This window comes from Acomys russatus, chromosome 11, assembly GCF_903995435.1.
Source record: "Acomys russatus chromosome 11, mAcoRus1.1, whole genome shotgun sequence".
NCBI classification, from domain to species: domain Eukaryota; kingdom Metazoa; phylum Chordata; class Mammalia; order Rodentia; family Muridae; genus Acomys; species Acomys russatus.
Genome location: NC_067147.1, coordinates 30032359 through 30059402, shown reverse-complemented (window position 1 = coordinate 30059402; position 27044 = coordinate 30032359). Strand labels below are relative to the sequence as shown.

At 44.2% G+C, this 27044-nt stretch overlaps 1 protein-coding gene across 1 annotated transcript in view; it reads right to left on the bottom strand.

Moving 5' to 3' along the window:
• Positions 1-27044, bottom strand: part of Dst (dystonin) — a 405110-nt gene that overhangs the window by 170551 nt on the left and 207515 nt on the right. Inside the window, exon 10 of the mRNA XM_051153028.1 lies at positions 12095-12261. Within this exon, the coding sequence (XP_051008985.1) occupies positions 12095-12261 (167 nt within the window). The remainder of the gene's footprint in view (positions 1-12094; positions 12262-27044) is intronic.

Here is a 27044-nt window from a genome sequence, read left to right as displayed (position 1 = left end):
GGAATGATCATCTGAAGACACTGGGGAACTGCAAGTGGCTACTAGCCACTTGGGGAAGACCCTTTCCTGGGTACACTAGCAGTCACTGTGATGGGCACCTTCAGTCGTCAATTCGGCACTACCTAGAACCAGTCACCTGGGCAGAGTCTCGAGGAAGGCCTGTCCAGATCAAACTCGACTGTGGGCATGGAGGGAAGGCAGTATTGCCTTAAGTGATGTGAAAGGACCTTAGTAAAGGTAAAACTGAAGCCAATTGAACTGCTTTACTGGCGGCACATCAGGGCGACTGCAGGGTGTGGGGGCATTCAGGCTGAACTGAGAAAGGCTGTAAGTGATGGAGAGGTCAGACGCTCTGGTGAAACCCCCTGGGCACCACATGGACCGTAGGAAGGAGATCCTATTTTAAGTAAGGCAAAGCCCTACTGGAGGCTCCACCTGGTGGGATAGAATAAGTTCCCTTAAAGGAAGAAATCCTACAGGGGTCCCCTGCCCCCCAAAGGGAGCACACAAACTGATATAGCTGTGGCCTAAGCGGGCCAGGCTGCATCTCAGGCCGGCATGAGTACTTGGCTACATCAGGAGCACAGTGCACCTGGTACTGGTTTAAAAGGCACACAAAAGATACAGGATTGAGGATGGCGGAAGAGAGCAGCTGAGGCCTGCAACTGTTGGGAATCCCTAACGGAAGGCCCCGAGAGACTATGATGTGAAGCGGTGAAGGCAAAGCTTCTGTGGGAATGGAGACTCCAGGACGTCGGAGAGGCCAGGGCTATGGGGTTTCTGCCAAGCAGAACTACAGGTGATCGGAATGGAGCCTACCTAAGCCTAAATGGGCATGTGTGCACTGCTGGTGGGCAGAGTCGTGGGGCGGAGTTACCCAAGCACTTGGAGGGCCACTTGATTACACTCTAAGCCCCAGAGGCCAGCAAACAGTGAAGCTGCATGCAGTCCTTGGCATCTGCACTTGTAGATTTTAGTTTTGTTTTGACCTAACTGTTCCTATGTCCCTGTTCTTCCATTTTGAGAATAAGGATGTTTAGTCTGTGCCATTATATTTTGGAAGTACTTAACTTGCTTTTGATAAGAGGGACCTCACAGTTATGAGATTTTGGACTTTTAAAGTGCCACGTTGACATGGCGGGGGAGCTATGATGGTTCCTTTCCACTGCCATTCTGACTTAACTAAAATCACCTGGGAAGAGGGTGCAGGGCTGCCAGACTGGGTTGGTCTGTGGGCATGTCTGGAGGTGGGGGTGGGGATGGGAGGGTACCGTCTTTATTGCTTTAACTGATGTAGGAAGGCCAGCTTATAGGAACATGGCACCATTCCCCCAAGTTCAGGTGCTGGATACAAGCCGAGCAGCAAGCACACCTTCACATATTCTGCTCTGAACCAGAGGTGTCATGTGACTGCTATCAAGGTCCTGATGCTCTGATGTCTCTGAACTGCTGGGCTAGAATTTAGACAGATACGCTACAATCAACCCTTTCTCCCCTCGGCTGTGTTTTTTTTTCAGGGTGTTCTATGACTGCAACGGAAACAAGAGGGGCATACAAGATGGAGCATTTTATACACGGAAGACGCACCACCTAACCTTTACTTAAAAAAAAAACGGGTGAGATGGAACATTTTATGAGTAGCTTATCATAAATATTTTTCACTTATTGAAATGCAATTTTAATATAATCAAGAGAGAAGGCCTCTAAGGTAAAATAGTAACAACAACAGAAACACAGCACTTCGATGCACGTGTCCTGGGATCTCGTCTTGACTTGCTCTCTGCTTCCTTAGGATACAAATCCTGCAGAACTCTTGCGAGTGTAGCTGGAGAGCAGGTTATCCCAGCTCGGATAAAAAAATCATCCAGAACTCCACTTACACCTATGGAGCCTCAGGAAAGGTGGTGGCCTGGTTGGGAGGGGATTCCCAGCTGCTGCTGGGACAAGGCTCAAGAACACAAGAACTCTGAACATGATGTCGGAGAAACAATTGTAAAACTGAGTATGAAAATAATGTACACAGGCTAAGAGGCACCTACTGTCACACAACAGCGCCACGAATGCATCTAGAGAGGAGGTAACCAGATGCTTGGGGTATGTAACAACCAACAGAGCAGCAGGCCTATCCTGTTACTTGTCACTTGCACAGTTTTTAACATGCATCTACCACATTGCAGGCCAATGCTAGGAATGGCTCACTTGGTAAATGGAGAGCTGAGAGCACAGCAGGAGGCCTTCACCTGGCTGTGAGAACACAGGAGAAAACGGTCTGTAACTGTGGTTGGAGGAAACATGGGTGCGGGCAGCTCAGAAAGGGCAGGAGCACAGTGAGAGGTGAGGCTGGCACACAAAGTGGGCAACATGAGGCTGGTTCACGGGCACTTTCAGGATTGCAGACCTTCCCCCCTAAGAACTACAGGAAGCAATTAAAGCACATTAAGTAAGACAGGGTTTCTCTGTGTTATAGCTCTGGCTGTCCTGGAACTCGCTCTATAGACCAGGTTGGCCTTGAACTCACAAAAAAAATCCTCCTGCCTCTGCCTCCCGAGTGTTGGGACTAAATGCGTGTGCCACTGCTGCCCAGCTAGGCAAGGAAATTTAAAGTGGTTCAAATATTCTCACAGAGTTCAGGTTGGGGACCATGGTGGCTTACAGAGGAATGGCAGCAATGGGAGGGGAAGACGAACCAGAGGGTCAAACCCGCGGGACTGTGTTCTGTAACACAGGCTGTCGTGACTAAAGCTGTTAATGTGGCTAAGACAAAAGAGGGGAGGGAGAAGGTTGGATCCACAGCAGTGAAACATGCCAAATACAGCAGTTAAGACAGAAGAAATGAACGCTCCAGAGGCCTGCAAATGTACAGACATAGCCTCAGAGAAGCTGCCCAACCCCCTGCAAGAGTTTGAGTGAGTTGTGAAATCAGATCAAAATCAAAATGCAGCACGGTTGAGAAATGAATATCTACTGAAAAAAAACGAAGGCAGACAACCCTTCCAAAGAGATTAGCAGAGAATTGGGAGGGAGGGGGGGAAGCAGTGTCCCCACCCCCACATGAAGTGCTATAGTTGGGGGTGGCGAAGAGATAGGTGGAGGATGGATGGATGGATGGATGGATGGATGAATGGATGTGCCATAGAACAGCAAGAGATAGAAATGGATGCAAGAAGGTGGTGTCCATCCAGATGGAGAAGAAAGTCTTTATATTTGTTGGCACCCATTTTCCATGAGAGCAGACACCAGCTCATCTGTTAAGAGTAAAAAGAGGTGAGGGGACGAAGGAAGGAAGGAAGAAGCACACACAGTGAGGGAGACCATAGTCAGACACCTCCACCTGCTCCCACTCAGGCTCCACCCCAACATGTGACATTCCACAGTGTGCATCACTGCTTAGGGACAAGCACAGACAAGGCAGATGGCTGGGCTCGTGCAGGAGCAGGCTTTGCTCAGACAAAACAACACATCCAGCAGTTTGCGAAGAACTGTAAAGCAGTGGTTTGGATATAAAGACAAAGAAACCCCACTCCAATTACCCGGAGGCCAGTCTCAACACAAACGCTATGCTCGAGAACACAAACCCTACACAAAGACACGTGCAGCAGCGTGTGTTACATAACATCATCCTGTGAGTGGCTCACACGGTAAGAACATGCACTCCCTATGCCTCACTTCTCCCGTGCCAGCGCAGCAGTTTCCATAACAAATTCCTGAAGACGACTGCTTGGATCAAATCATGTCCAGACTTCACATGCTCTCACTGTTGTTACTGGTGCAACAAACACTCCCCCTCCCTCCTCCCTGCCCCCACCCCGCAAAGGTCTGTAGAGCTGTCTCCTCCCGTGTCCCCCTGCAAATAAATACAGGCTTGCAGAAGAGCCACACACAGTTATGTAACAGGGTATAGGCATCCCTTTATGCTCATATTTGGGCACACATATTATTGTGAGAATCAAAGCCAAGAACTCCCAGGTATCAACAGGGTCTGAAGATACTTTTCTCTTGTTCTCAAAACTAGATGTCTAAGTTTACTTCAAAAATTCTTCCTCTTTTAACCCTACAAAGTACCACTTGATTAACAAGGCACAGAGCGAAGATTAGAAGCACTATTACTTAGTGCAAGCTTTCTTACTTAGTACTTCAAGATTAAAATCTAACAAGTGTAATAATTAAAAGGTAATTAAAGAATCATGACTTTCAATTTACAAACGACTCACTTCCAATCTGCCTCCCTAACTGGAGTCCAGAGGAAACACACCGTAAGGTGAGAATATGAACGCGTAAGCAAGTGAGAAAATCAAACAGGTCCTGAAACAAGTAAATGGGTCCAGGGAAGAGGACACAGGCCTGCCTCTGGCTCCTCTGGTGTAAGAGGATGCTGCAGAGAAGCAGGATGAAGAAAGGAGTTCGGAGATGTTTGAGTCAGCATCCATCTGTGGCTCTCCATCAGTGCTCTATTGTTACAAGGAGAAAGGGGACCAGTGTTTGTCACAGGCTGCCCAAATCTCAGCACACGAGTGTTGTATCATAGCAGCCTCTGCTGCCATCCACCCTGTGTGCATGGATGTGAATGTGTGTGTGTATGTGTGTATATATGTGTGTATATACCTTTGTGTGTGTGCATGTGTGGATATGTGTGTCTGTGTGCCTGGGTGTGTATATGGGCATATATGTGTGTGTGTGTGTGTGTGTCTGTGTTTATGTGTACAAAAAGGCACATGTGAAACACAAAGAGGATACTGGGAGTCTGCCTCTATCCGTTTCTACCTTCTCTCCCAAGACTCTCACTAGGCTGGAAGCTCACCCTTTCAGCTAAAGCGAATCCAGCATTCTCCCAGAGTCCACCCATCTCCAGCATCTAATGCTGGGGTTCCTGGGCACTTGTAGCCATGCTTTGGTTTTCTGTGGGTGCTGGGGATCTGAACTCAGGTCATCTTGCTTTCACAGCAAGCACCTTTACCCACCCTACCCGCCAAGTCGTCTCCCCGGTCACAGCGTCCTAACTTTTGAAGTGATCACGTCACTTTGAGATCCCTACCTAACCCACTTTTCTTCCCTCAACTTGTAATATACTGGTATTTTGGTGAACAATTTGCCCATCAACCACAGAAAAATATGCCATGATTTCATCTTTGATGTGTCTTTAAGAAACGAATGTAAATAATTCAGTGAGTGAAAGGGTAACAGGAAGAACAGGAGAAAGGGTTAGGTAGACATAGCAGAATGCCATTAAGAAATTGGGAAATGTTTCTCAAAAGCCCCATGGAAGGGAAATGGCGCAGACCTGGGACCTTACTCTACACAGATTCCATATATCTGCATGAAATGCAAAGTTAAATTCAACATTCTGAGAAACAACAAAGTATCCATTGCTTGTGCATTTTAAATAAATTACGTTCCAGTTGCAGAACAGGATACTAGGCCGCACAGACAGAAGACAAGGGGCACTGTAGACTCCCCAGGCCTCTCCAGCCTCCATGAGTGTAGCTGCAGTCGCCCTCCCCTCACAGCAATGAAACACCTCAGTGTTTTTCCTCAAGATGGAAGCCAGGGAACAAAGGTTACTTCATATCCCTAAGTATCTGATTTTCCTTACCAACACAGGGCTCCCCACTGCACATTGCTGTGAATTAGTCTGGACAAGAGGGCCGGGAACAGGAACAAAGTGTAAAAGGCTGGTATTTCCTCGGATACTTATTTGCCAACTTGTATTCCGCCCCAAATTATGTGTAAAAATAGACGCAATAAAAATGGCAACCAAATGTACGCCACTAAGCCATAGTCCATACTCAGACAGGAACAAAGTCTCTTCCATGCAGTACACTGGCTCTTCAAGGGCTTTACATGTGTTAGTAGCCAGCAGGGACCACGTTCTGAGTGCCAACACTCTGAGTTCATTTTGCAAACAACCTGATTGGCTTTATAAACTGAAACACTGTTGTTGCTGCCAGCGTTTACGGCCACAGGAACCAGAGCCTATAGTGCCCAGGTCTATGCACACGTGTGTACACACTCTCATGCACGAGGCTCTGCAGCCTGAGGACAGCAGAAAGGAACCACCCAGGCAACCAACATACCTTCCTCTGAGAACATTTCAAACCCTGGGGGGGCCTCCTCCCACTACTAAACCAGTCCAATCCAGTTTAGCCTCTGAATGGCTGAATCCAAAACTGGGAGTGACTCACCAGCCTGCAGGTCATATGATTGAACAAGAGGACTCTGACCACAGCCTTGGTGGGTGGGTGGGTGGGGCATTTACCCAATTAAAACACTGTTAAACTTTTAATGTGTTGAAACACAGTGGCCCCAATAAATTTCAAATCAAAATACAAATTATATACAAAATAATTAATACTAAATTATGTCTCCCTTAATTAGAAATAGTTTAAAGGGCATGCTCTTACACACTGTTGCCTAAAATTTCCAATCTTAATTGGCTAGTATATTTAAAAGAAGCCCATGGAAAGAATGCAGGGATTGAAATAAATGAATGGGTAAATTAAAAACAAGAGCAGGACAGGCAGAAACTAGTAAGCAGAAACAGCCTCTCCTGGAAATGCACTCCCCCTGACACCCACAGCTTCCCAATCCTGATATTCCGGGTTTTTCCATATCGCTGCGTTCCTCCAGGCTCTCTCAGGTCTACAGATTCACACTCACTCTCCTGAGCAGGCAGCTGTGTTTTCACATGAGTTTGGAAACTAGCTTTCAGGAATTCTAGGGGAAATGCCCACTGGGAGATAGCTCAGGAGAAGAGCATCAAGCACACAGTCAGACCTTTATTTCTTAGGAGCACACCTGTGGCCGGGAGCAAGGCTGAAGCGATCCTGGGATGTCCACCTCCGGGAATGGGCAGCAACGTTAGCAGCATATTCCTATCCCTTACCCTAACTCTCATCCTGTCCAGAGAACACGCCTGGGGCAACCTGGCTAGTGGCTCTTTGCTATTCTGGCCCATCCTCTCTCGCTAGTAAGCTCAAATGCTTTTGTGACACTCTTTCATGCAACTTCATCAAATCACCTTCCTTGCTAGTCTTTTGAGTGACAAAGTTCTGAGCGTCTTAACAGTGAGGCATGCTTAAAACCTCTCACTTGTGGTTTTCAGTGAAAAGATTTTGTTATAGATCAAAGAGCATTAAAGTTATTTGAACTGAACAAACAAAACGAGCAGGCATGTGGCATTTTTATCATTTGAACTCTTTCCATTGAAAACTGAATATGGCAGGTGCGGTGGCGCACACCTTTAGTCCCAGCACTCAGGGAGGCAGAGGCAGGCAGATCAATGTGAGCTCGAGCCAGCCTGGTCCACAAATCTAGCCCAGGGACAGACAAGGCTACAAAGAGAAACCCTGTCTCTAAAAATAAAAAATAAATAAAATAAAAAATAAAAAACCCCTGAAAACTGAATGAACAAACAGAAGTTCCTAGAAGGAACTGGGAACAGCAGCAAAATATCTTAGTAAGATTATATTGGAGAAATTAATTTATTCTCGACCTATTTAAACAAAACCCAATACTTGTTCTTTATACCTCCCTACTTTCTCACTGTCATTACCTGGATCATAAGCCAGGCTCTTTATATTTCCTGGATAATGTGACTATAGAATTTGTGATTTTGCTTGCTTTTTTTAAAAAAGGTTTTATTTATTTTATGTATATAAGTGCTCTGTCTGCATGTACAGCAGGCCAGAAGAGGGCATCAGATCACATTATATGTGATTGTGAACCACCATGTGGTTGCTGGGAATTGAACTCTGGTCCTCTGGAAGAACTGCCAGTGCTCTTAACCACTGAGCCATCTCTCCAGCCCTGATTTTGCTCTTACTTAAGCTAAGTATTTTGATATGCTTTAATTTTTAATATAATTATTCTTAGCATATTACATGATTTGCATTGATAGCTAACCCTAAGTTAAGCAACTAGCATTGTCTCTTATTAAATTATAAGAAGAAACAAAGCCCTGGCTTGGCAGTTAAATATGTCCATTGCCAGTTCTTAAGTTCACCAACAGTTTCCGTGGATCTTTGCTGAGTGTCATGAGTCTTTAAGGATTTGTGACCACATTGTTCAGGCCAACACTTCCATCTCTTAAAATCACTAGCATACAGAAATTGTGTCCGTAATAATAAAATCCAGAGCAGTCACATTCATTAGTTCTTAAAAGGCATATGATACTGAGCATACTGACTAGCATTTAAGCATTTTTTAAATTATTGGTGAAAATAAAGTCTATTTCATGAGATTTTCTTTGTTTTTGGTTCTCTTTGATTTTGGTTTTTTTTCGAGACAGAGTTTCTATGTTAAGCCCTGGCTGTGTCCTGGAATTCACTTTGTAGACCAGGCTGGCTTCAAACTCATAGATCCACCTGTCTCTGCTCTCCAAGTGCTAGGATTAAAGGTGTGCACAACTGCCGGGCTTAATAATTTTTTAATGAATATACTTATGTTTATTATAATACAGATTTCTGCTGAGGCAGGAACATCTCTACATGGTTAACATTCTGTGTGTGTGTTCTGAGTGCTTATCTTCCAACATGGTTTTTTGTTTTGTTTTGTGTTGTTTTGTTTTACCTCAGTGGACAATTTAAAAAATCTATATTACACTTAAAATTCTTCTTCATTTAACTTGATTTAATAGTTCTTTGGACATGAAAATTAGAAAATTAAACTATGCAAAAAGTTTAAAATGTTGAATTGTTAATAACATACTGTTTACTTAGGTTAGCAAGCCTGTTTCTTTTCAAATATTCTAGATAATTATACTAATAAAATTATGGTTGGCCACCCAAACCACTTATGCCACCAATTTTTTCACAGTGCAGTTTATATTGATCCAAAATTTTGACCACGCAAGCCTGTGTGTGTCTAAGTGAACAATAAAACCAAAGTAGGTTTGAAAATACCATATGGACACTATGGCTTTCTGAGCTAATTTCAAAGCTTAGAAACCTGTCGTGATTCTGCTTTTATATCACATCAATATTTCTAAATCATTAGGAGATATTATATATGAAAGTCTTAAATCACTATGTAAAGTAATGCTTGCTTGCTTTGGAATGACAAATGGTATATATTTTCATTTTTAACTCCTAGTCTTTCTAGAGTCTGAGAACCTGACCTGAATTATTTACAGCCTTCTAGCCACTGCAGCCATCTCCCTGAGACAATGTATCCATCTACCCAAGGCACTGTATCCATCTACCCAAGACACTGTATCTATCTACCCCACACACTGCAGCCATCTACCCCACACACTGCATCCATCTACCCCACACACTGCAGCCATCAACCCCACACAACTGATATCCATCTACCCCATACACCTGCAGCCATCTACCCCACACACTGCAATCCATCTACACCACACACTGCACCATCTACCCCACACACTGTATCCATCTACCCACACACTGTATCCATCTACCCCACACACTCAGCCATCTACCCCACACACTGCCATCCATCTACCCAACACACCTGCAGCCATCTACCCCCACACACTGTATCCATCTACCCCATACCTGCAGCATCTACCCCACACACTGCAAATCACCAACCCTACCAAAGTAAACTACCCCACACTGTATCCATCTACCCCACACACTGCATCCATCTACCCACAACTTACCCCACACACTGCATAACCCCACACACTGCAAGCCATCTACCCCACACACTGCATCCATCTACCCCACACACTGCAGCCATCTACCCCACACACTGTATCCATCTACCCCATACACTGCAGCCATCTACCCCACACACTGCATCCATCTACCCCACACACTGCAGCCATCTACCCCACACACTGCATCCATCTACCCCACACACTGTATCCATCTACCCCACACACTGCAGCCATCTACCCCACACACTGCATCCATCTACCCCACACACTGCAGCCATCTACCCCACACACTGCATCCATCTACCCCACACACTGCAGCCATCTACCCCACACACTGCATCCATCTACCCCACACACTGTATCCATCTACCCCACACACTGTATCCATCTACCCCACACACTGTATCCATCTACCCCACACACTGCAGCCATCTACCCCACACACTGCATCCATCTACCCCACACACTGCAGCCATCTACCCCACACACTGTATCCATCTACCCCATACACTGCAGCCATCTACCCCACACACTGCAGCCATCTACCCCACACACTGCAGCCATCTACCCCACACACTGCATCTATCTACCCCACACACTGCATCCATCTACCCCACACACTGCAGCCATCTACCCCACACACTGCAGCCATCTACCCCACACACTGCAGCCATCTACCCCACACACTGCAGCCATCTACCCCACACACTGCATCTATCTACCCCACACACTGCATCCATCTACCCCACACACTGCAGCCATCTACCCCACACACTGCAGCCATCTACCCAACACACTGCAGCCATCTACCCCACACACTGCAGCCATCTACCCCATACACTGCAGCCATCTACTCCATACACTGCAGCCAGCACCATCTCTGAAAGTCCTCCAACAGGTATCCATTTGCTTAGCACAAGGCCCATGTGCTAGCTCAGATTAAGTTTTATTACTGAAACCACTGAAATCTAGTAAGTAGCAAACCTTCTTACCTAAATAAATACAAAAGATAAAACCTCACAGCAAATCTAAATACATTAAAATTGTATGGGAATGGTTAAGTAAAATAATCTATAAAATGAAACACTGGCCCTAAATTTTTATGACCGTTAATATCCAAATCTCATTTATGGTGGTACTTTACTTGTTAATGACTTTGTCTCTTGTTTCTTGGGTAAATTAAGGTATTAAGAAGTAAGAAATGTGTGCAAGCCAAGCCTTAAACTCTTACATACACTGAAGGAAAAGAAGTCAATTGTTTGCTTAAGGCCCAAAGGCTTTACAATATGTCTTAAGACTCAGGCTTTTAGTGAAAGAAACCAACTGTGGGACACAGGGCACTGTAACAGAGCTCTAGCAACAGAGACCTTACAAGTATTTAGAGTTGGTATTTTAAGTTTTACCAGGAATTCTAGTGAAGGAAAAAACTACAATTCCAATTTCTGGGCAAGAGAGAGGAGGGAGGGAGGGAGGGAGGGAGGGAGAGAGGGAGGTAGCTCAGCGGCTATGAGCAGGCTTATGTCTTCCAGAGGGCTTTTTACCCAGCCAGCAGTTTACAGCCCTGCTCTTCTGACCTCTGTGGACTCCAGGCATGTTAGTGGTGCACAAGTAACCAGGCATACACATAAAATAAAATATATTTTTTTAAAAGAGATCCCATATCTTTCCAAAAGCAATGACAGTGACTAATTTCTCCTGAAAACTTTAGGATATCTGATGTAATAGCTTATTTAATTACTTGGGAAAATATACGTATATATGCAGTTTGCTCATGTAATCCTTAGTATGTATTGAAGAAGTGGTTCTCAGCGAGGGAGGGAGGGATGAAGAAAACATATTTCTCTATCATCTATCCATCTATCTACCTATTTATTTCGAGACAAATCTCGCTATGGAAACCAGGCTGCATTCCAATTTGTGAGCCTCTTAGCTTAGCTTCCTGTGTGCTTGAGACACCTCGGCCAATACAGATGTTTTATAAGCACGTGATTTTAGAAAAGCTAGCCTCTAACTATGTTTCTATACTATCTAAAAAGTTTCAGAGAAAGAGCTCTGCTTGTAGGCATCAGAGCTTAATTTCTGCTAAGTTGTAAAAATAATTCAGACATACTACAACTCTGTTGTTTGTTGTCTGGTTATATGTTTCTTTCCGTGTGCGTGTGTGTGTGTATGTGTGTGTGTGTGTGTCTGTGTGTCTGTCTGTCTGTCTGTGCGCATGTCTTTATGTATGTGTGTGCTCATGTGTATGCATGTGTGTCTCAGTGCAGGTGAGTGATTGTGTGCATGTGTGTGTGCACATGTATCATTACAGTTTAGAGTACTAACTCGGCAGTGGCTGGTGCCGTCTTTGTTTTGTCTGAACCTCTCCCTGCTATGCACACGTACCGCTTCTCTAACAGTTGCACACTATTTAAAATGTTAGAAATGAACAAATGACTTGTATTTACGTGAGGGGAAAACCCAAGTCAATACCTGTATTTGTGAATGATGGCATTAAATAGTTTCCCATCTCTCCAGCAGGAAGTGAAGTTCTCACAGCGCACGCCAGCATAGCCTTCTGTTGCCTGCTGTGTCCACAGTAGCAACCTTTCTTTCGCAGACATGTCCTCTGACTCTCCAGTTACATGGATGTCAGATATCTAAATAGAACAGAACCATTAAACCATTAGGAAGGAAGCTGAGCGAGAAAAATCTACTGTGTGCCAAGTACTTACATCTTATTTTCCCTTATCTCGTTTGTATGCTAAATATATTACTAAATAGATATTACCCTTTTTACAGAGGAAAATTCAATTTCAAACAGGCTTTGATTTATCTGTGTCCGAGTTAAAAGCATCCAATGAATTTCTTAATGTAAAACACACACTCTTTTTCTGTTGTATTTGTTTTGTTTTTTTTTTTTTTTTTGCTTTTTCGAGACAGGGTTTCCTCTGAGTAGCCTTGGCTGTCCTGGACTCACTCTGTAGACCAGGCTGGCCTCAAACTCACAGAGATCTGCCTGCCTCTGCTTCCCAAGTGCTGGGATTAAAGGCTAATTTTACAATCTTAATGAGATAAACAAATAAACAATATCAACAACAACAAACCCTGAAAAGTAGACAGACCGAGGCCACTCCAAACTACAGGAGCACAATGACTTGGTATTGTCATTAAAACAAGTACAACGAAACTCACAGAAGTCTTCATGCAGGTAACAGCATGCTAACACAGCACAAATACAAAAGGTACAGCTTCAGCTTTCCTCCTGTACTTGTAGTAAATTATTGAACTTCTGCTTAATGCATTTACTTCCATAAGCCTTCCCTGTTTAGCAGCACATGCTAGACAACTACACATGTGCTGTTATTTTACCCTGAGAATTTGCCCATGCTTTTAATAGTTGTTCCCCAAAACAGTATCTTTGTAGTGGTTCATTTTAGTCAACAAAGTATATTTTAAAAGCACACACACACACACACACACACACACACACACACACACACACAATATATATATGTCCAGACATATATACATACACAATTTATGGTAACTATGTCATACAGTTTACTTAGTGGGTACACCATGAGCCAGGTGACACAACATGCTGTGGTGACCCTCATGGAAACAGAACAGAAGCTGTCCTGTAGGTAAATCTGCATGCTAGGGGTGGCGGTGCTAATCTGTTTCTGTATTACACCAAAACTTAATAGCAGTGAAGATTTTTACATTCTTTGCTAATGAGGTCTCTTAAAACAACTTAGGTGAAGACACTGGACTTAAAAATGCCTGGGATCTGAAAGTGGAGCACTGTCTCCATTTTAATCATCTTCCCTAGGAATCTGTGGTAACTTCCACAGCACGGGGAAGAACCTTGTGCGTGGACATATCACATAACATACGGAAGCATTTTGTTTTCGTTTTTCCACGCAGAGAACAATTACCAAGTTGCCACTGTTTGCCGCCTAATTGCTTCCGAGGATGTTGGGGTGTAATTATGCCGGATGACTTGGTGGCACGGCCCACACAAATTTGCTTCCCCATGATTATACACTCAAGTCATGTAGCTGCTTACGCCTGTTCCTTCCCTTGTAACATAGTGAGAGTTCTTACAGTGTGTAGGAAAATTCCAAGTTACCGTGATGCCACCACCTCGCACACAGGAAACGCATGCTCAGCATAGGCCAGATGTGTTACTTAGCGGTAGTATGCCTTATTAACACATGGCACGCAGCAAATACATGTCGAATGTATTTTTATATGTGTTGTTATTCCTTTTTACAAAGGGAGAATCAAACCTGCGTTTCATACTTTTCCCAGTTTTCAATGTATAGAGGACTGCTTCTGCTGTCCCTACTTGATTCTTGAACATTCTGGGCCAGGCCAGTTACAAAAGTAATTACCCATTAACTAGGGGAATAAGTAGATTTCAACAAAAAGGTGCCCGTGTAAAAGGTGTGAGTGCTATTCTACCTGAGAGATGTTGAAGATGAGCTAACAGGTCTGGGATACATACAGAAGAGGAAACAGGTTTAAATAATTTTCAGCAGATGAATCCTAGACTGCCAGTCACACACGTTCTAGTTCAGACATGCACACACAGTATACACACATACACGGTACTTCTAAATCCCAAAAAAATACACATTTAATTATGTCATGAACCATGCTTTACTTCAAAGATTAACACACCAGCTCATTTTCCACTCTTCTCTGGCTGTTCTTGATCATTTGAGCCTGTCCACCTGTGCTCTGTCTGTGTGTGTGTGTGTGTGTGTGTGTGTATGCATGCACTTGTTTCACTTCTCGTGATCTTCCTCCCACAACTCCAGACTTGCCAGAAACTGCATCCCGTGATGAACAATGCACCTCGCATTGCTCCTCACTGTTGACTGGGTTTCAGGTGTCCCCCACTATTATAGGTGGACTTCAGGAAAGCCCTCTAGGCCTGTGGGTATATTTTCAAACCAATGCACCAAAGGGTACAGAGACCTCACTTTTCACATGACAGGATGCTCTCCTTCTAGTCCTCAAACATGATGTACCCACACCTGTTAAGCTCTTGAGTGGATGTCTATAAGCCCAGTCCTCATCTCCACTTCATGTGGAGAACTTGGTCCTCTCTTTTCACTCAAATTCAGCATCCTTGGTATGAGCTTGGAACAAGTCATGCTTGTCTACCTCAGATAATAACTTCCAGCATGCTCTCTCCCACTGAGTTCCATCCCCACCCTTAAAAGACGAGACTCGTAGCTACTGTGAGGTGCATCACAACCTTTAAATCTCAGTGTGCTTGAAACTGAGTTTTTCTATCCCCTTCACACACTCCGGCCTGCATTCCTAGCTCATGAACAACCCTGTCACTGGTCCAGTTGCCCCACATCAAAAACTGCCATCTACAATGCATCTTCAACCTCTATGCCCACTTTCACTGATTCGTCCTCACCTCTGATCCCCAACCTTAAGTAACCCTCACTCAATGAACAATGAACAACTGCATCGTCTCTTCTACTCAGTAGTACCACAGGGCCTTTCTCAGAGACCGCTTCAGCCGTATCACGCACTTCAGAGTCTCACATGGGGAGGGGTGGGAGGTAAGGCAGTCCCTGTGTGATAGGGGGAACCTGTAATGTTAAACACAAAGGGCTGTCCCTTCAAAGGGAGGGAGTGTATAATTGGTTTTCTTCTCATGGTGAGGGAGCTGGCTCTTCAGCCTGAGCAAATGTAATGCCAAAAGCCCAGGTAAGCTCCAACATCACTTTCAACTAAAATTTTGTTCAGGAGGAATTTTCCTGTTGACAGAAACCTGAGGGTAGGAGCTGTCAAGTCTTGGGATGTCGCTATAGCTTTTTATTCACTGTACCACGTGCAGTGGTGCCTGCCTTCCATCTCAGCACTAGGGAGGCAGAGGCGGGGGGGGGGGGGGATCTTAGCAAGTTCCAGGCCAGCCTGATCTACAGAGTGAGTCTCAAGGCAGCCAGGGCTACACAGAGAAACCCTGTCTCAAAAAACCAAACACACAAAAAGACCTCCTTATTCACTAATAACAGCAGCCTTTAGTATAAGAAAATGTTCCTTAACTTTTCAACTAAGCAAACTCTCCATGCTGCTGTCTCTTTCCTGTTTCAACTGTGACGATTCAGAAGTCAAACACAGATTCTGCTGAAGTTCATTATTTCTAGAAGATGTAACTCGTTCCACTCACACAGGGAAGTTTTAACCCATTAGGCATATTAACACAGAAGCATCGCAACCATTGTGTGCAGCTTGCTGGTCACACATGGGTGAACAGGAGAAATCCCAACCTCACAGAATGAGTGAGGAAATGTTGTCTGTTCCTCACAGAGTAAGGCTGGAGCAGCAGTGTGTCCAGTAGCAGCTGCCATACCCACAGTCTCCACGGCTTCCTTCTCCGTGACCAAGGCTTGTCCTGCCGGCACTAGCATGGCAGGTTATTTATTTTGTTCGCTTTTTTGGTTTTTGTTTTGTTCTTGTTCTTGTGTAGCTGTGGCTTCAGAATAAAGAATGCACTAAGCCAGGCTGGTCTCGAACTCACAGAGATCTTTCTGCCTCTGTCTCCAAAATGCTGGGATTAAAGGTGTGCTACACTATGCCTGCCGTATTCTTTATTCTGCGGCCATGGCTAGCCTCTGCAGATATTTCTAGAATCAAGTAGTATTCCTCCCCATTCCCTGCTGAAGAAATGAATGCATCTGGCTATATGCATGACATGCTCTCTCTAGGTTTATAAGTAACTTCTATCCTTAGAATGTTTTCTTCGTATTCTGCCCAATGAAGCCCCATCAGGTATTCATTTGATGCCTACTAAATGAGAAGGTACAAAGGTAGGGAGAAAGGAAGAGCCACAAGTAAGGCAGAAACACTGCATGCTGTCCTTTGAATCTTTGCAAACCTTGCCATCGTGTGAAATTGACTGTAATCAATGTCACTTTCCAGTAAAAGCAGAAAAGCGACCTCTGCACACAAGTGCTCCGAAGGGAGCCAGCGCTGAGGCCCCTCGATGACAGCCAGTCTCAAGTTGAGAAGCAAAAAACAAAACAAAAACAAAAACAAACAAACAAAAAAACTCCCAAGCTTGATAGGGCATAACCTGGAAATGAAAGAAAAGCCACTAACTCCTCCTGGCTCCCAACTCCACTCACAGTTAATTGCTTAATGGCCTGTGTGCTGGGAAATGACCGCATCGCTGTGCAGTCAGCGGACCTGGAAATCAGCAGGGCCTCTGAACAAAGTCAACTCGACCAGACAACTTGGAATCAGGGGCATCCTATTTTTACAGATGCTGTCACCGCTGTGGCATGCACATAGCACAGCCCATTCCAAAGCTGACTCCAACGGTCCCAGGAAATTTATTCACATTTTATATAACCTGGCTGTCCTATGGGAGATTGAACTCAAGGCCACATACATGTTATGCAAGGATTCTTGACATAGTTATATCCTAGCCTCATGTGTACATTTAAAATATGTGTGCATTTAATCATTCCACAAAACCCCCAATATTTATCAGGAGTATTTAAAAATACTTATGTGACTGTTAAAAGTTTCATCAGCTTGATTATTAGTTAATATGTACTAGAAGTAGAAAAGCCAACAAGCTATTTCTTGTTGGTAAGGCTATAAATATGAAGACTACAGAATTCAAAGCCATTTGGGGGAAATGCCGTCACTTCAGTGGCCAACAAACTGAAAGTAGAATAAGACACTGTGCCCAGGGTCTAACATCTTGGTTGCATCTAGGTCCCCTAAACTCCAGCTCAGTGTTTCTAAGAGTGAAATTTCTCCCGCATATTTAGAGAAATATACCATCCTCGAAACAGCTGAATTTTCTCCCAGCAGCCACAGTACATGCCACAAAGCCAACTACTTTGAAATAACATCACCGTCCAGTATTAACAGATACAACAGCCACTGCTAGGAAAGGACTGCTCTGCAGACGACAGCACCCTGTAAAAGCATCCTTTTGTTCTACCCCAACATCTGCAGCCAAGCTCTTCTTCACAGGAGAGGGTCAGTTTCAATGGAGACAGACTAGCTAATACACAGAACATCACGCAGTTCCTGAGGCAGCGACACACCTGGCTTCCTCACATGAATAGGAGGCAACAGAGGTAATAATCATACCACAAATAAAAATAAAAATAAAAATCAGAGCTCTTAGTAAACTGAGTGTGGTGATATGTGATTTCTCGGGACACTGAGGCAGGAGGATCGTTTGAGCCCAGAAAGTCAAGGCAATCTTGGACAACATACCAAGAGATTCTTTCTCAAATAACTTGCCACCTTTCCTTCACTGGCAGCCTCCCTGCCTGCAGAGCTGCTGAGCTGCCTCTGGGACTCTCTCACAGCCTAGGGGCTCAATGCCTCTGACGTGAATCCTACTAAGGTGTAAATAACCAAAGGTAACCACAAGAATTGGCTTCTCCCAGGCCAACTTCTGTTTCAGTAAGTTGAAGTTTTAAGTTCACTCTGGAATTTGAGGAGGAAAACACACTAATCTATGACGGCTGAAAAAAAACCAGTGAGAAGATAAGAATTGACACGGAAGAAGGATGCAGCAGCCTTACTCTGATATGTAAAACACTTTATGACTGTATGGACAGAAGGAAATGTCCTGGTAGAATTTGAAAACTTTGCCTCAGAGGATTGCTAAGAAGGCTTCCCCGTATCCATAGGAAAAGATGGTGAAAAGGTAAAGGTAATGACACACTTCACATCCAATCTACTTCTCCCGCATTACCTCATTTAATGGGCAAGAAGCCACACCCATTTTAGAGGCATGAACAGTGAGACCTAACTTTAAGTTTTCTGACTGAAGACCTTTGATGTGACCTTTATTCTACCACATCTGCAGCAACTCTACGACACTCTAAGAGTTTTAGCCCCTGGTGAACCAACTCATTCTACTAATACAGGAGCTAATGGATGGAAGATGCGGAAAAGACACCTGGGAAAAGGATGACCTACTCGGACCTGAAGTCCCCAACCTTTAGACAATTTGCTGGCTAGTCTTTCGTCATCTGGACACAAGCGAGAGCTATGTAGGAAAAAGAGCAGACAATTGGGGAAATGCCCCTGACTGGCCAGTGGGCAAAGCTGGGGGGCCCTTTTCCTGATTGATGATTGACATAGGAGGGCACAGATTACTGTGGGTGGTGCCACCCTTGGGCTGGTGGTCCTGAGTCCCATAAGAAAGCAGGAGAAGCAAGCCAGGAAGCAGGGTTCCCCCTCAGCTTCTGCTCGATCCCACGCCCCCAGGTTCCCGCTCTGACTTCCCCCAAATGATGAACTGTGACGTAAGCCAAATAACCCTTTCCTCTCCAAGCTGCTCAACGTCACCATGTTTGATCACGGCAACAGAAGCACAAGGCAGGGTGAGACGCAAAGACGCTCTCAGGCATAAATTATACTTCTTGGCATGCTGTACTGGAATAAAACATTCCTTGTGAGAATTTCAATAGTATTAAGAATGAAAGCCATAGCAGGAGAAGGAGGAGCTCAGCATCCTCCTTCTAACTCAAGGAGTGGCTCACCCAGTTACGTCCAGCATAAAGTCTGGGCCACAGCTGTGGAGCATGGCAGCCACCATCCAGTGCCACCCTTCCCATCCTGTGACTTCCCTGGGCATCAGTTTCCTTTGGTGTAAAAATGAGGAAGCAGTAGCATCTCGTAGAGGTCTCAGAATGATAGCTGCTCCAGGGTAAACTGAGGTCAGTGAAAGAAGGGGAGTGCTGCTTAAACTCTGACTCACACACCGCTTGCGACTGCAGTCAGCCAAAATCCAATTCCGCACTGAAGTGTCAACACAAGCACATGCTTTCAAGTTAAGATGTTGCTTTAAAGACAATTCTTTCAGAAACAATCTAAGTATTTTGGCAGAAATAAGTGTAATCAACACATTTTTTGAGGCTGCTTCCAAGTTTTTAAAAAAAAATGTGTTAGAATGCCCCACAAAATATTTTAAGTGAAAATGTTGCTCAAACATTTTGAAACTGTAACAATTACAAACCGCCTACATGAAAGAAAGGGCTAAATGAAAGACAAAAGTATTTAAACATTGGCAAACATCAGGCAGGGGTTGTAGGTCAAAGAAAAAACTAAACTGCCAAGACTAAATTTAAGACTACTTGAGGAAAGTCCCTCATTTTTGTTCGAACATAAAAATAACCCATTTCTTTAGTAGAAGAAAGAGAAGGCTTCAAGCTTTTATAACTTCTGCACCAAATTTAAAACATAGAACACTGAAAAGCTGACTGGGACCCAAACTATATGTGACTACATTACCATTAATTAAATAACTACAATCATTCAAAAAATCAATAAACACACTTGCATTAAAAGGAGCTAAAATGGTTCAGAAAGAAACAAATTACTCAGCTATGTACTAGATGCTCTTTAGCTTCAGGATGCACAAGAGTTCATCCTATCACAGGACAGAAGAAAATACACTCCAAGTTTCTAACAGTCCTTAAATCTCAGTGTGAAACCTGTAGCTGAAGCATAGAGGAAAAAATAATGAACAAACATATTTCCGAGTGTGTGAACATTAATTACTGTGTTCCTCTCACATTTTGAGATGGCTCCATCTAAAAAAAAAAAAAAATCTTCAAATATAAAAGTTAATGAATAGCCAGGCATGGTGGCACACACCTTTAATCCCAGCCCTCGGCAGGCAGAGGCAGGTGGATCGCTGTGAGTTCAAGGCCAGCCTGGTCTACAAAGCGAGTCTAGGACAGTCAAGGCTACACAGAGAAACTCTGTCTCGAAACATCAAAAATAAATAAATAAATAAATAAATAAATAAATAAATAAATGTTAATGTAATAATAAAATAACTCATCTCTTTATTTATCCAGAGACCACGCTATCTCTACAGCAGCCACACTGATAACTTTCAATCCTTGACTCCCTGGGGTCTGTACCACTGCCTGGCAAGTAGGCACACATAAGTACCATTTTCATTAGTCAGTGCATCTGGCTGGTGGGAAGGAAGAGCAAGCACCACCATCCGGAAGCCTAAGGGCCAAGGGACTTAGGTTATTAGCCTGGTCCCCGCCATTACTGCAACACACCAGGCTGTAACGTGCGGAAAAGAGAGGGTGTTCTACTAAACTCAGGGTCTTGTTTTAACCCAACATATACACAGTAAATGTTAGACAAAGGAAGAACAGGAAAGAAACCACTGGAAACCAGACAGTGTACATTTGCATATAGAAATTCGCAGAGATCTGGAACTGGGCAAGGGTGCGCATTAGGGTAGAGGCTCAGCTTGGACGGCTCTGCATCAAAGTGAAGCTCTCACATGCGCTCGGCAAGGGCACTGAGTGGCCGGCTTACCCTTCCTGAGCCTTGCCTAGAACCACTTCAAAGACACCCTCTGAAAATGAGCGCTGTGAGGAGGTGCCAAGCATATGGCAGGACCCAACGAATAACATTATGATTAAAGGAAGAACCATGATGTGCTCAAAAGAACATAAGATTACAGACATGATCATGGCTAAATCACACTGCTTTCCTTCTTGATGACTGTAAGAACTCAGACCTTCTGATACATACCCCTTACACATGGTCACACGCGTGTGCGCACACACACACGCGCGCACAACTGTATTCTCTGTCCTGAGCACTGTAATCTAATGTAGAGTTCTATCCTCACTTACTATATTGAGATCACTGAGAATGACATACAGGTATCAGTATTTTCAAAATTCTTCCCAGGTTACTCTCACATATGATAAGGTTAGAGAATCCACGGTCTATAAATAGAGAAGCCAAGTGTCTTGTTGGTATCCACATAAGGAGACTGGGATGAAGTGGGATTTGTGAAATTGAAAAACGAAAAATGTGTGTGGGAGAGGCTAAGGGGTGGAGATAGAGGCCATGCCACAAGGTACAGGACACACACATGAGTGTGCACAGGAGGTACCATGCCACAAGGTACAGGACACACACATGAGTGTGCACAGCAGGTACCATGCTGCAAGGTACAGGACACACATATGAGTGTGCACAGCAGGTACCATGCCACGGGGTACAGGACACACACACATGAATGTGCACAGCAGGTACCATGCCACAAGGTACAGGACACACACGAGTGTGTACAGCAGGTACCATGCCACGGGGTGCAGGACACACACATGAGTGTACACAGCAGGTACCATGCTACAGGATGCAGGACACACATGAGCATGCACAGCAGGGAGTCCCTTAAACAGCAGGCACAAAGACAACCTCTGCAAGCACGGCCTGCTCTTTGCTGCTTGTGTTCAGCACCCCCGTTCTTTACACATGGCCCTATGAGCCTCAGCCCTTGATCTAATCTCTTCTAGCAGCTTTCTTCCAGAATGCTGTTGTAAGTTAAAGCACTGTAGTCTCACTACATTACAGGATAAAGTGCAGTGGCTGCTCACAGACATAGTCCCACTACTCACTAGCACACGGGCACAAGCCACCTCCATTTCTGGGCTGGCTTACTGCTCCTTGCACCAAGCAGCCTGTATCCCTGTTGGGCACAGTGGACTGTTTCCTGGAACTCTGAAGCTCAAACAGAGCCCCTGTCTGAGCCGAGTGGCTGGGGCTGTAGATCACCAACCACACCCAGGCAGAACTTCTTTGACAATGGGATGAAACCGACACCATGCCACTGCCCAAACCAAGCTGCTCATGCTCTGTTAACTTAGAACGCATTGAACCACTATGGCTTTTCTTCATTCTGTATGAGGACGACCTATTTTGTCTATTTCATACAACTGCTGGGGTGATCCCCAACACAACACAACATTTTCCAATCTCAACACATCACACAAATCTAATACCCACCACCTCCTTTCCAACTCCCCCACTTGTCTCCAGACATGTGTGTATGTGTGTGCCTGTGAGACATAGTCATCAGGCATGCATGGAGGGAGAGCCTTAGCCAGGAGTGCCTCTCAGCATATCATTTTTAAGGGTTTAAAGGAGAGACAGGCTGGTCATCTGCACTGAGAATGACCAATGTCACAAGACCGGGAGAGTTCAGATCAGGTTAAGAGGAACTCAAAGAACTGTACCCTATTCTACGTCAAAGTCCTCCCTCAAGTGTCCTCGAGGTCAACACTACACACAACAGCAAGTAAGAATGAATCAACTGAGACAAATATTAAAAATAACTTGAGGCAGACAAACAATGGTTGTGTGGCTCACGAGCCAATTCTGAAAGGGAAAAAATATAAATGAGGGGGCTGGGACCTGCCACCTGTATCATATCATCCACGGAACATGACGAGTCCATTGTAACACAGAGTTCTAAGCACAGTAACACAAGAAAACACCCATAAGGATACGGGAAGTATGACCTGAGACAAACAGCCTAGCTGCTGGCTAGGACCTCTTCTCTATCACAAAATAAATTGCCCTTATCTGGGCTGAAGGAGACAGAATGTCAAGTTACTCAGATAAGATCATAACTACCTCACTCTGCTTTGATCTAGAAAGTGCTACACTCAGTTACATCCCACTGTGGCACAATCGCTCAACAAACCTAACTGGTAGGCTTATGACATTTTCACGTGCGTTTTCCAAAGAAACCTTTAAAATTTTGTTTGATAAAACAGATCACCAAACCCTTGGCAGGAGGATAATAGGAAAAAAAAAAAAAAAAAAAAAAAAAAAAAAGCAACAAAAACACATAGAAATAATCCAGGACACTAAAGCAAGGTACATTCATATGCGTAGGGCAGATGATTTGTTTTCTTATGTGCTGCCCTGTATGCCAGGACTACACAGAGAGACTGCCACCACTGGATGTTCTATTTAAATGAAACCACTGTAAACCATAAACAGAGCTCATGAGGCAGAATACTGGCAAGGTCCAGGGCATACACAAACAGGAACTCGGCTACCAAGGTCAACGATGACTATGCATACTAAACCCTAGTAATCTCTTTTGGCCACTGTGCAATGATCTACACCAGCAACACAATGACCTGCCCATGAAGTTGGGCATCACAAATACCACTTGCATCCGTACCTTCTCTGGATAAAAGATAAAGTTAGGAAAAGCTTAAGAAGAAGAAGAAAAAAAAAATCAAGCTGGTGCACTCCTGTAATCCCAGCACTCAGGGTGGCAGAGGCAGGCAGATCTCTGTGAGTTTGAGCCCAGGTTAGTCTACAAATCAAGTCCAGGACAGCTAAGACTAACAGAGAAATTCTGTCTTTAAAAAAAAAACCTAACTGACTAAATAAAAATAATAAAATGAAATAAAATGAAAAAAAAAAAATCAACCCTGATTTAGTAACACAGAGAAGTCATTTAGGTAAATGCACTTCCCAGGGAAGTAAATTATACTGGCCCAATTACATTTGAAAGACAAGTAATTTGTCCAAAGGTAAATATCAATGTCAGGGGAAAAGATCTCAGCTTCCTGGCAACCTGAGTCACGTCCCAGTCACAATGACATGCTGTCCTAACAGTTTCTAATGTCAAACAGGGGCCAGGGGATGTAGGCAAGTTAATCTGTGCCTCCACCCTCAATACACAGGACAACTGAAAGCAATTATGTGAATATGCTGTGCATGAAAATTGATAGAGAAATGGAATTTGGCCTCTTGGACTATGGAACAGAAAGCTGGATGCCCGGAGAGCTGTACTGTGTCCTATATTGTCCTGTCGTTACTTATTCCTTTTGAAGCAATACTTTACATCTTAATTGACACCCAGTAACTGGACATATTTAGAGACTGCAGTGTGTATGTATGTATACGTGTATATATATATGTGTGTGTGTGTGTGTGTGTATGTATGTATGTATGTATGTATATCTGGTGAGAGTCAAATAGGCGCATTTGGGCAATCTATTATCTCAAACATTTATGTGTGTGTGTGTATGTATATATATATATATATATATATATATATATGTATATATACATATACATATGGTGAGATTCAAATAGGTGCACTTGGGCAATCTATGATCTTAAACATTTGTGTGTGTGTGTGTGTGTGTTTTGGAAACATCAAAATCCTCTATGTAATCTACACTGAGACAGTCAAGTGGCATGTTTTCTAATTTAACTCTTACCTACCACAGAGCTAAGTTTCTGCAGACTCTTCCCCCACACCCTGAGAGAAAGAAGGAAAGAAAGGAAGAAAGGAAGAAAGGAAGAAAGGAAGAAAGGAAGGAAGGAAGCAAGCAGGAGCCATGAATTACAGAAATTAAAGCTAAACACCCACCCTGTTAAATGAGTGATTTTCCAAATTACACAACAATTAACACATATACGCTACTGAAATTGGAGTGAGGCTAGGAGACATGGCTAACACAAAGGATAGAGTCACAGTGCTCACATGAAAACTCTTTAGCTGGGACATAGCTAATGAGAAGGTAGAGCATTCGTGTGCACCCGCTTCACTCACCTCCTGCCCATCGTTCGCAGGTGAGCCCTTGGGAAGGGAGGGCACACTGGCACAGAGGGACCCGTAGCTCCTCTTTGTAAACTGAAGATGGTGTGTTGCGTGAGGGTGAACTCTCTCGGTACTGTGCTGTTCTTGGACACTGCTAGAACTTTTTGACAGGTTTCCCATAAAAACCCTGTTTTCAAGGGATTTCTCTGAGACACAGAAGATGGAGCTTAAGCTGGCTGCCTTTTGGGAAAGAGACACGTCGTTTTTCCTCTGGAACACTCCGTGTTTTGTGCTGCCTTCATCTGAATGTCTCTCCCTCTCTGTGCAAGATGGAGGGTTATCTTCTTCTGAAATCGTCTTGTCCAGGATACTAACTTGTGCTTGGGAGTCTCCGCTCTGAGCCGAGGAAACCGTCCCTCGGTAAGAGCAACTGTCCACAGCACTGGGCAGAGGTTTCTGCTCACTGTGGTCTGCTGTAACCGGCTTCCCTGGCTGTGCACCATTTTCCCATGTGGGGCGTGCAGCAGGGTCTCCCGGCACCACTCCTCTGGCTGGCACAGCTGGCTGCTCCCTGGCAGGCTGCGTGCCATCCTTCCTGCTTTCTTTATCACTGTTCTGCCCCACCGGCTCGGCGTCACCTACAACTTTCTGGCAAGGTTTTCTTCTGAAATACTTTCTTCCGGGAGAGTATTTTTCAGGACTCAAGGGACTTTTGGCAGGATCAAAATACTGCTCTTCCTTCTCAGCCCGCACGCAGCCACAGACATTCCCCATTTGATCCACAGGCACTCACGGCTCCACAAACTCACTCATTTCAAAATCCGGGGCTTCCAGGACCCGCTCCACCAAGTCCTGAGGTTCCACTCTGACCCCAGCAGACTGTGCGACCATTCTCTTCAGCCTGAAGCCATGTTGCTTATGAGAAAACCACTTGCAAGAAAGCTGTGGCACCCTGCCAGCCGGTCTCTGTGTCTTATTAGGCACTGTGACTTATTCCTGGCCACCAGTCCTCTCAGACAAACATGACCGCTCACGGTCAAATCAGACACCAGTGAGCTTCCAAGGCCAGCCCTGAGAATCGCCACGGAGACTATGACCCACACATTAACACGGTGCTGTCTGAAATGCACACGCGCACTATCAACATTTGCACTAAACTCTGAAGCCAAGTAAACAGAAAGTAAACACAGCCAAGAAAGAGACTTACTAGCAAAGTGCTTTTCAAGTTCAATCTCAAAGTGCCTTTCAAACTCAAGTTTGGAGAGAGCCTCCTCTGAAAACACCAACTAACTTTAGGGCTTACACACAGATAAATGAAAAGCCTAAGAGTTTCCAGTGTTAAGACTGACTTTAAAAAAAATGGCATAAAAATATGATTCAACAACTGGACGAAGGGAAGATAAACACTGAATGCCAAAAATATTTTATTTATCTCTAAAGCCAGTCTTTTAATATGGCTCGAAATACTGTTCAAATAATAAGCCTCGAAGTCATCTGCTCACTAGAATTGTCACATGAACAAATGAATAAAGGGAGTGATTTAAAGGTGGGATACTTAGGCAAGGGCAGTGCCCGCACATTCTGACACATACACGGGGGCAGTTAAATTTTATGTTCTGTAATTGCACTTGGGTTAAATATTAAACATCCTCAGCGGGGCCATGGTGGAAAATGAGGAAATCAGCATGGAGACTTGATAGTCTGAGTGTGCATACTTCTAACCCTGAGTCATAGGCATGGTGCAAAGGAAGTCAGTGTGACATGAAAGACACTGACACACAAGCCAAAGCCAAGTTGGAAAGCTGGCAACTGTCTTTCCAAACAGTCTTCCAACCAATCAAAACAGGAGCTCAACATGTTTCACAGAAGGGGCAGATCCCCTCAAATGGTCTTGTGGACACGGATGTTGCAGATGTCTGTAACATATCTTTAAGGGTTTTCTTAATTATTTTAAAAAGAAAATTAAACGTTATCTGGTGGCATATCCTAGATGAAGGCTAGGGAAAAAAATAGACCTTGGTTCATCTGTTCTTAAAT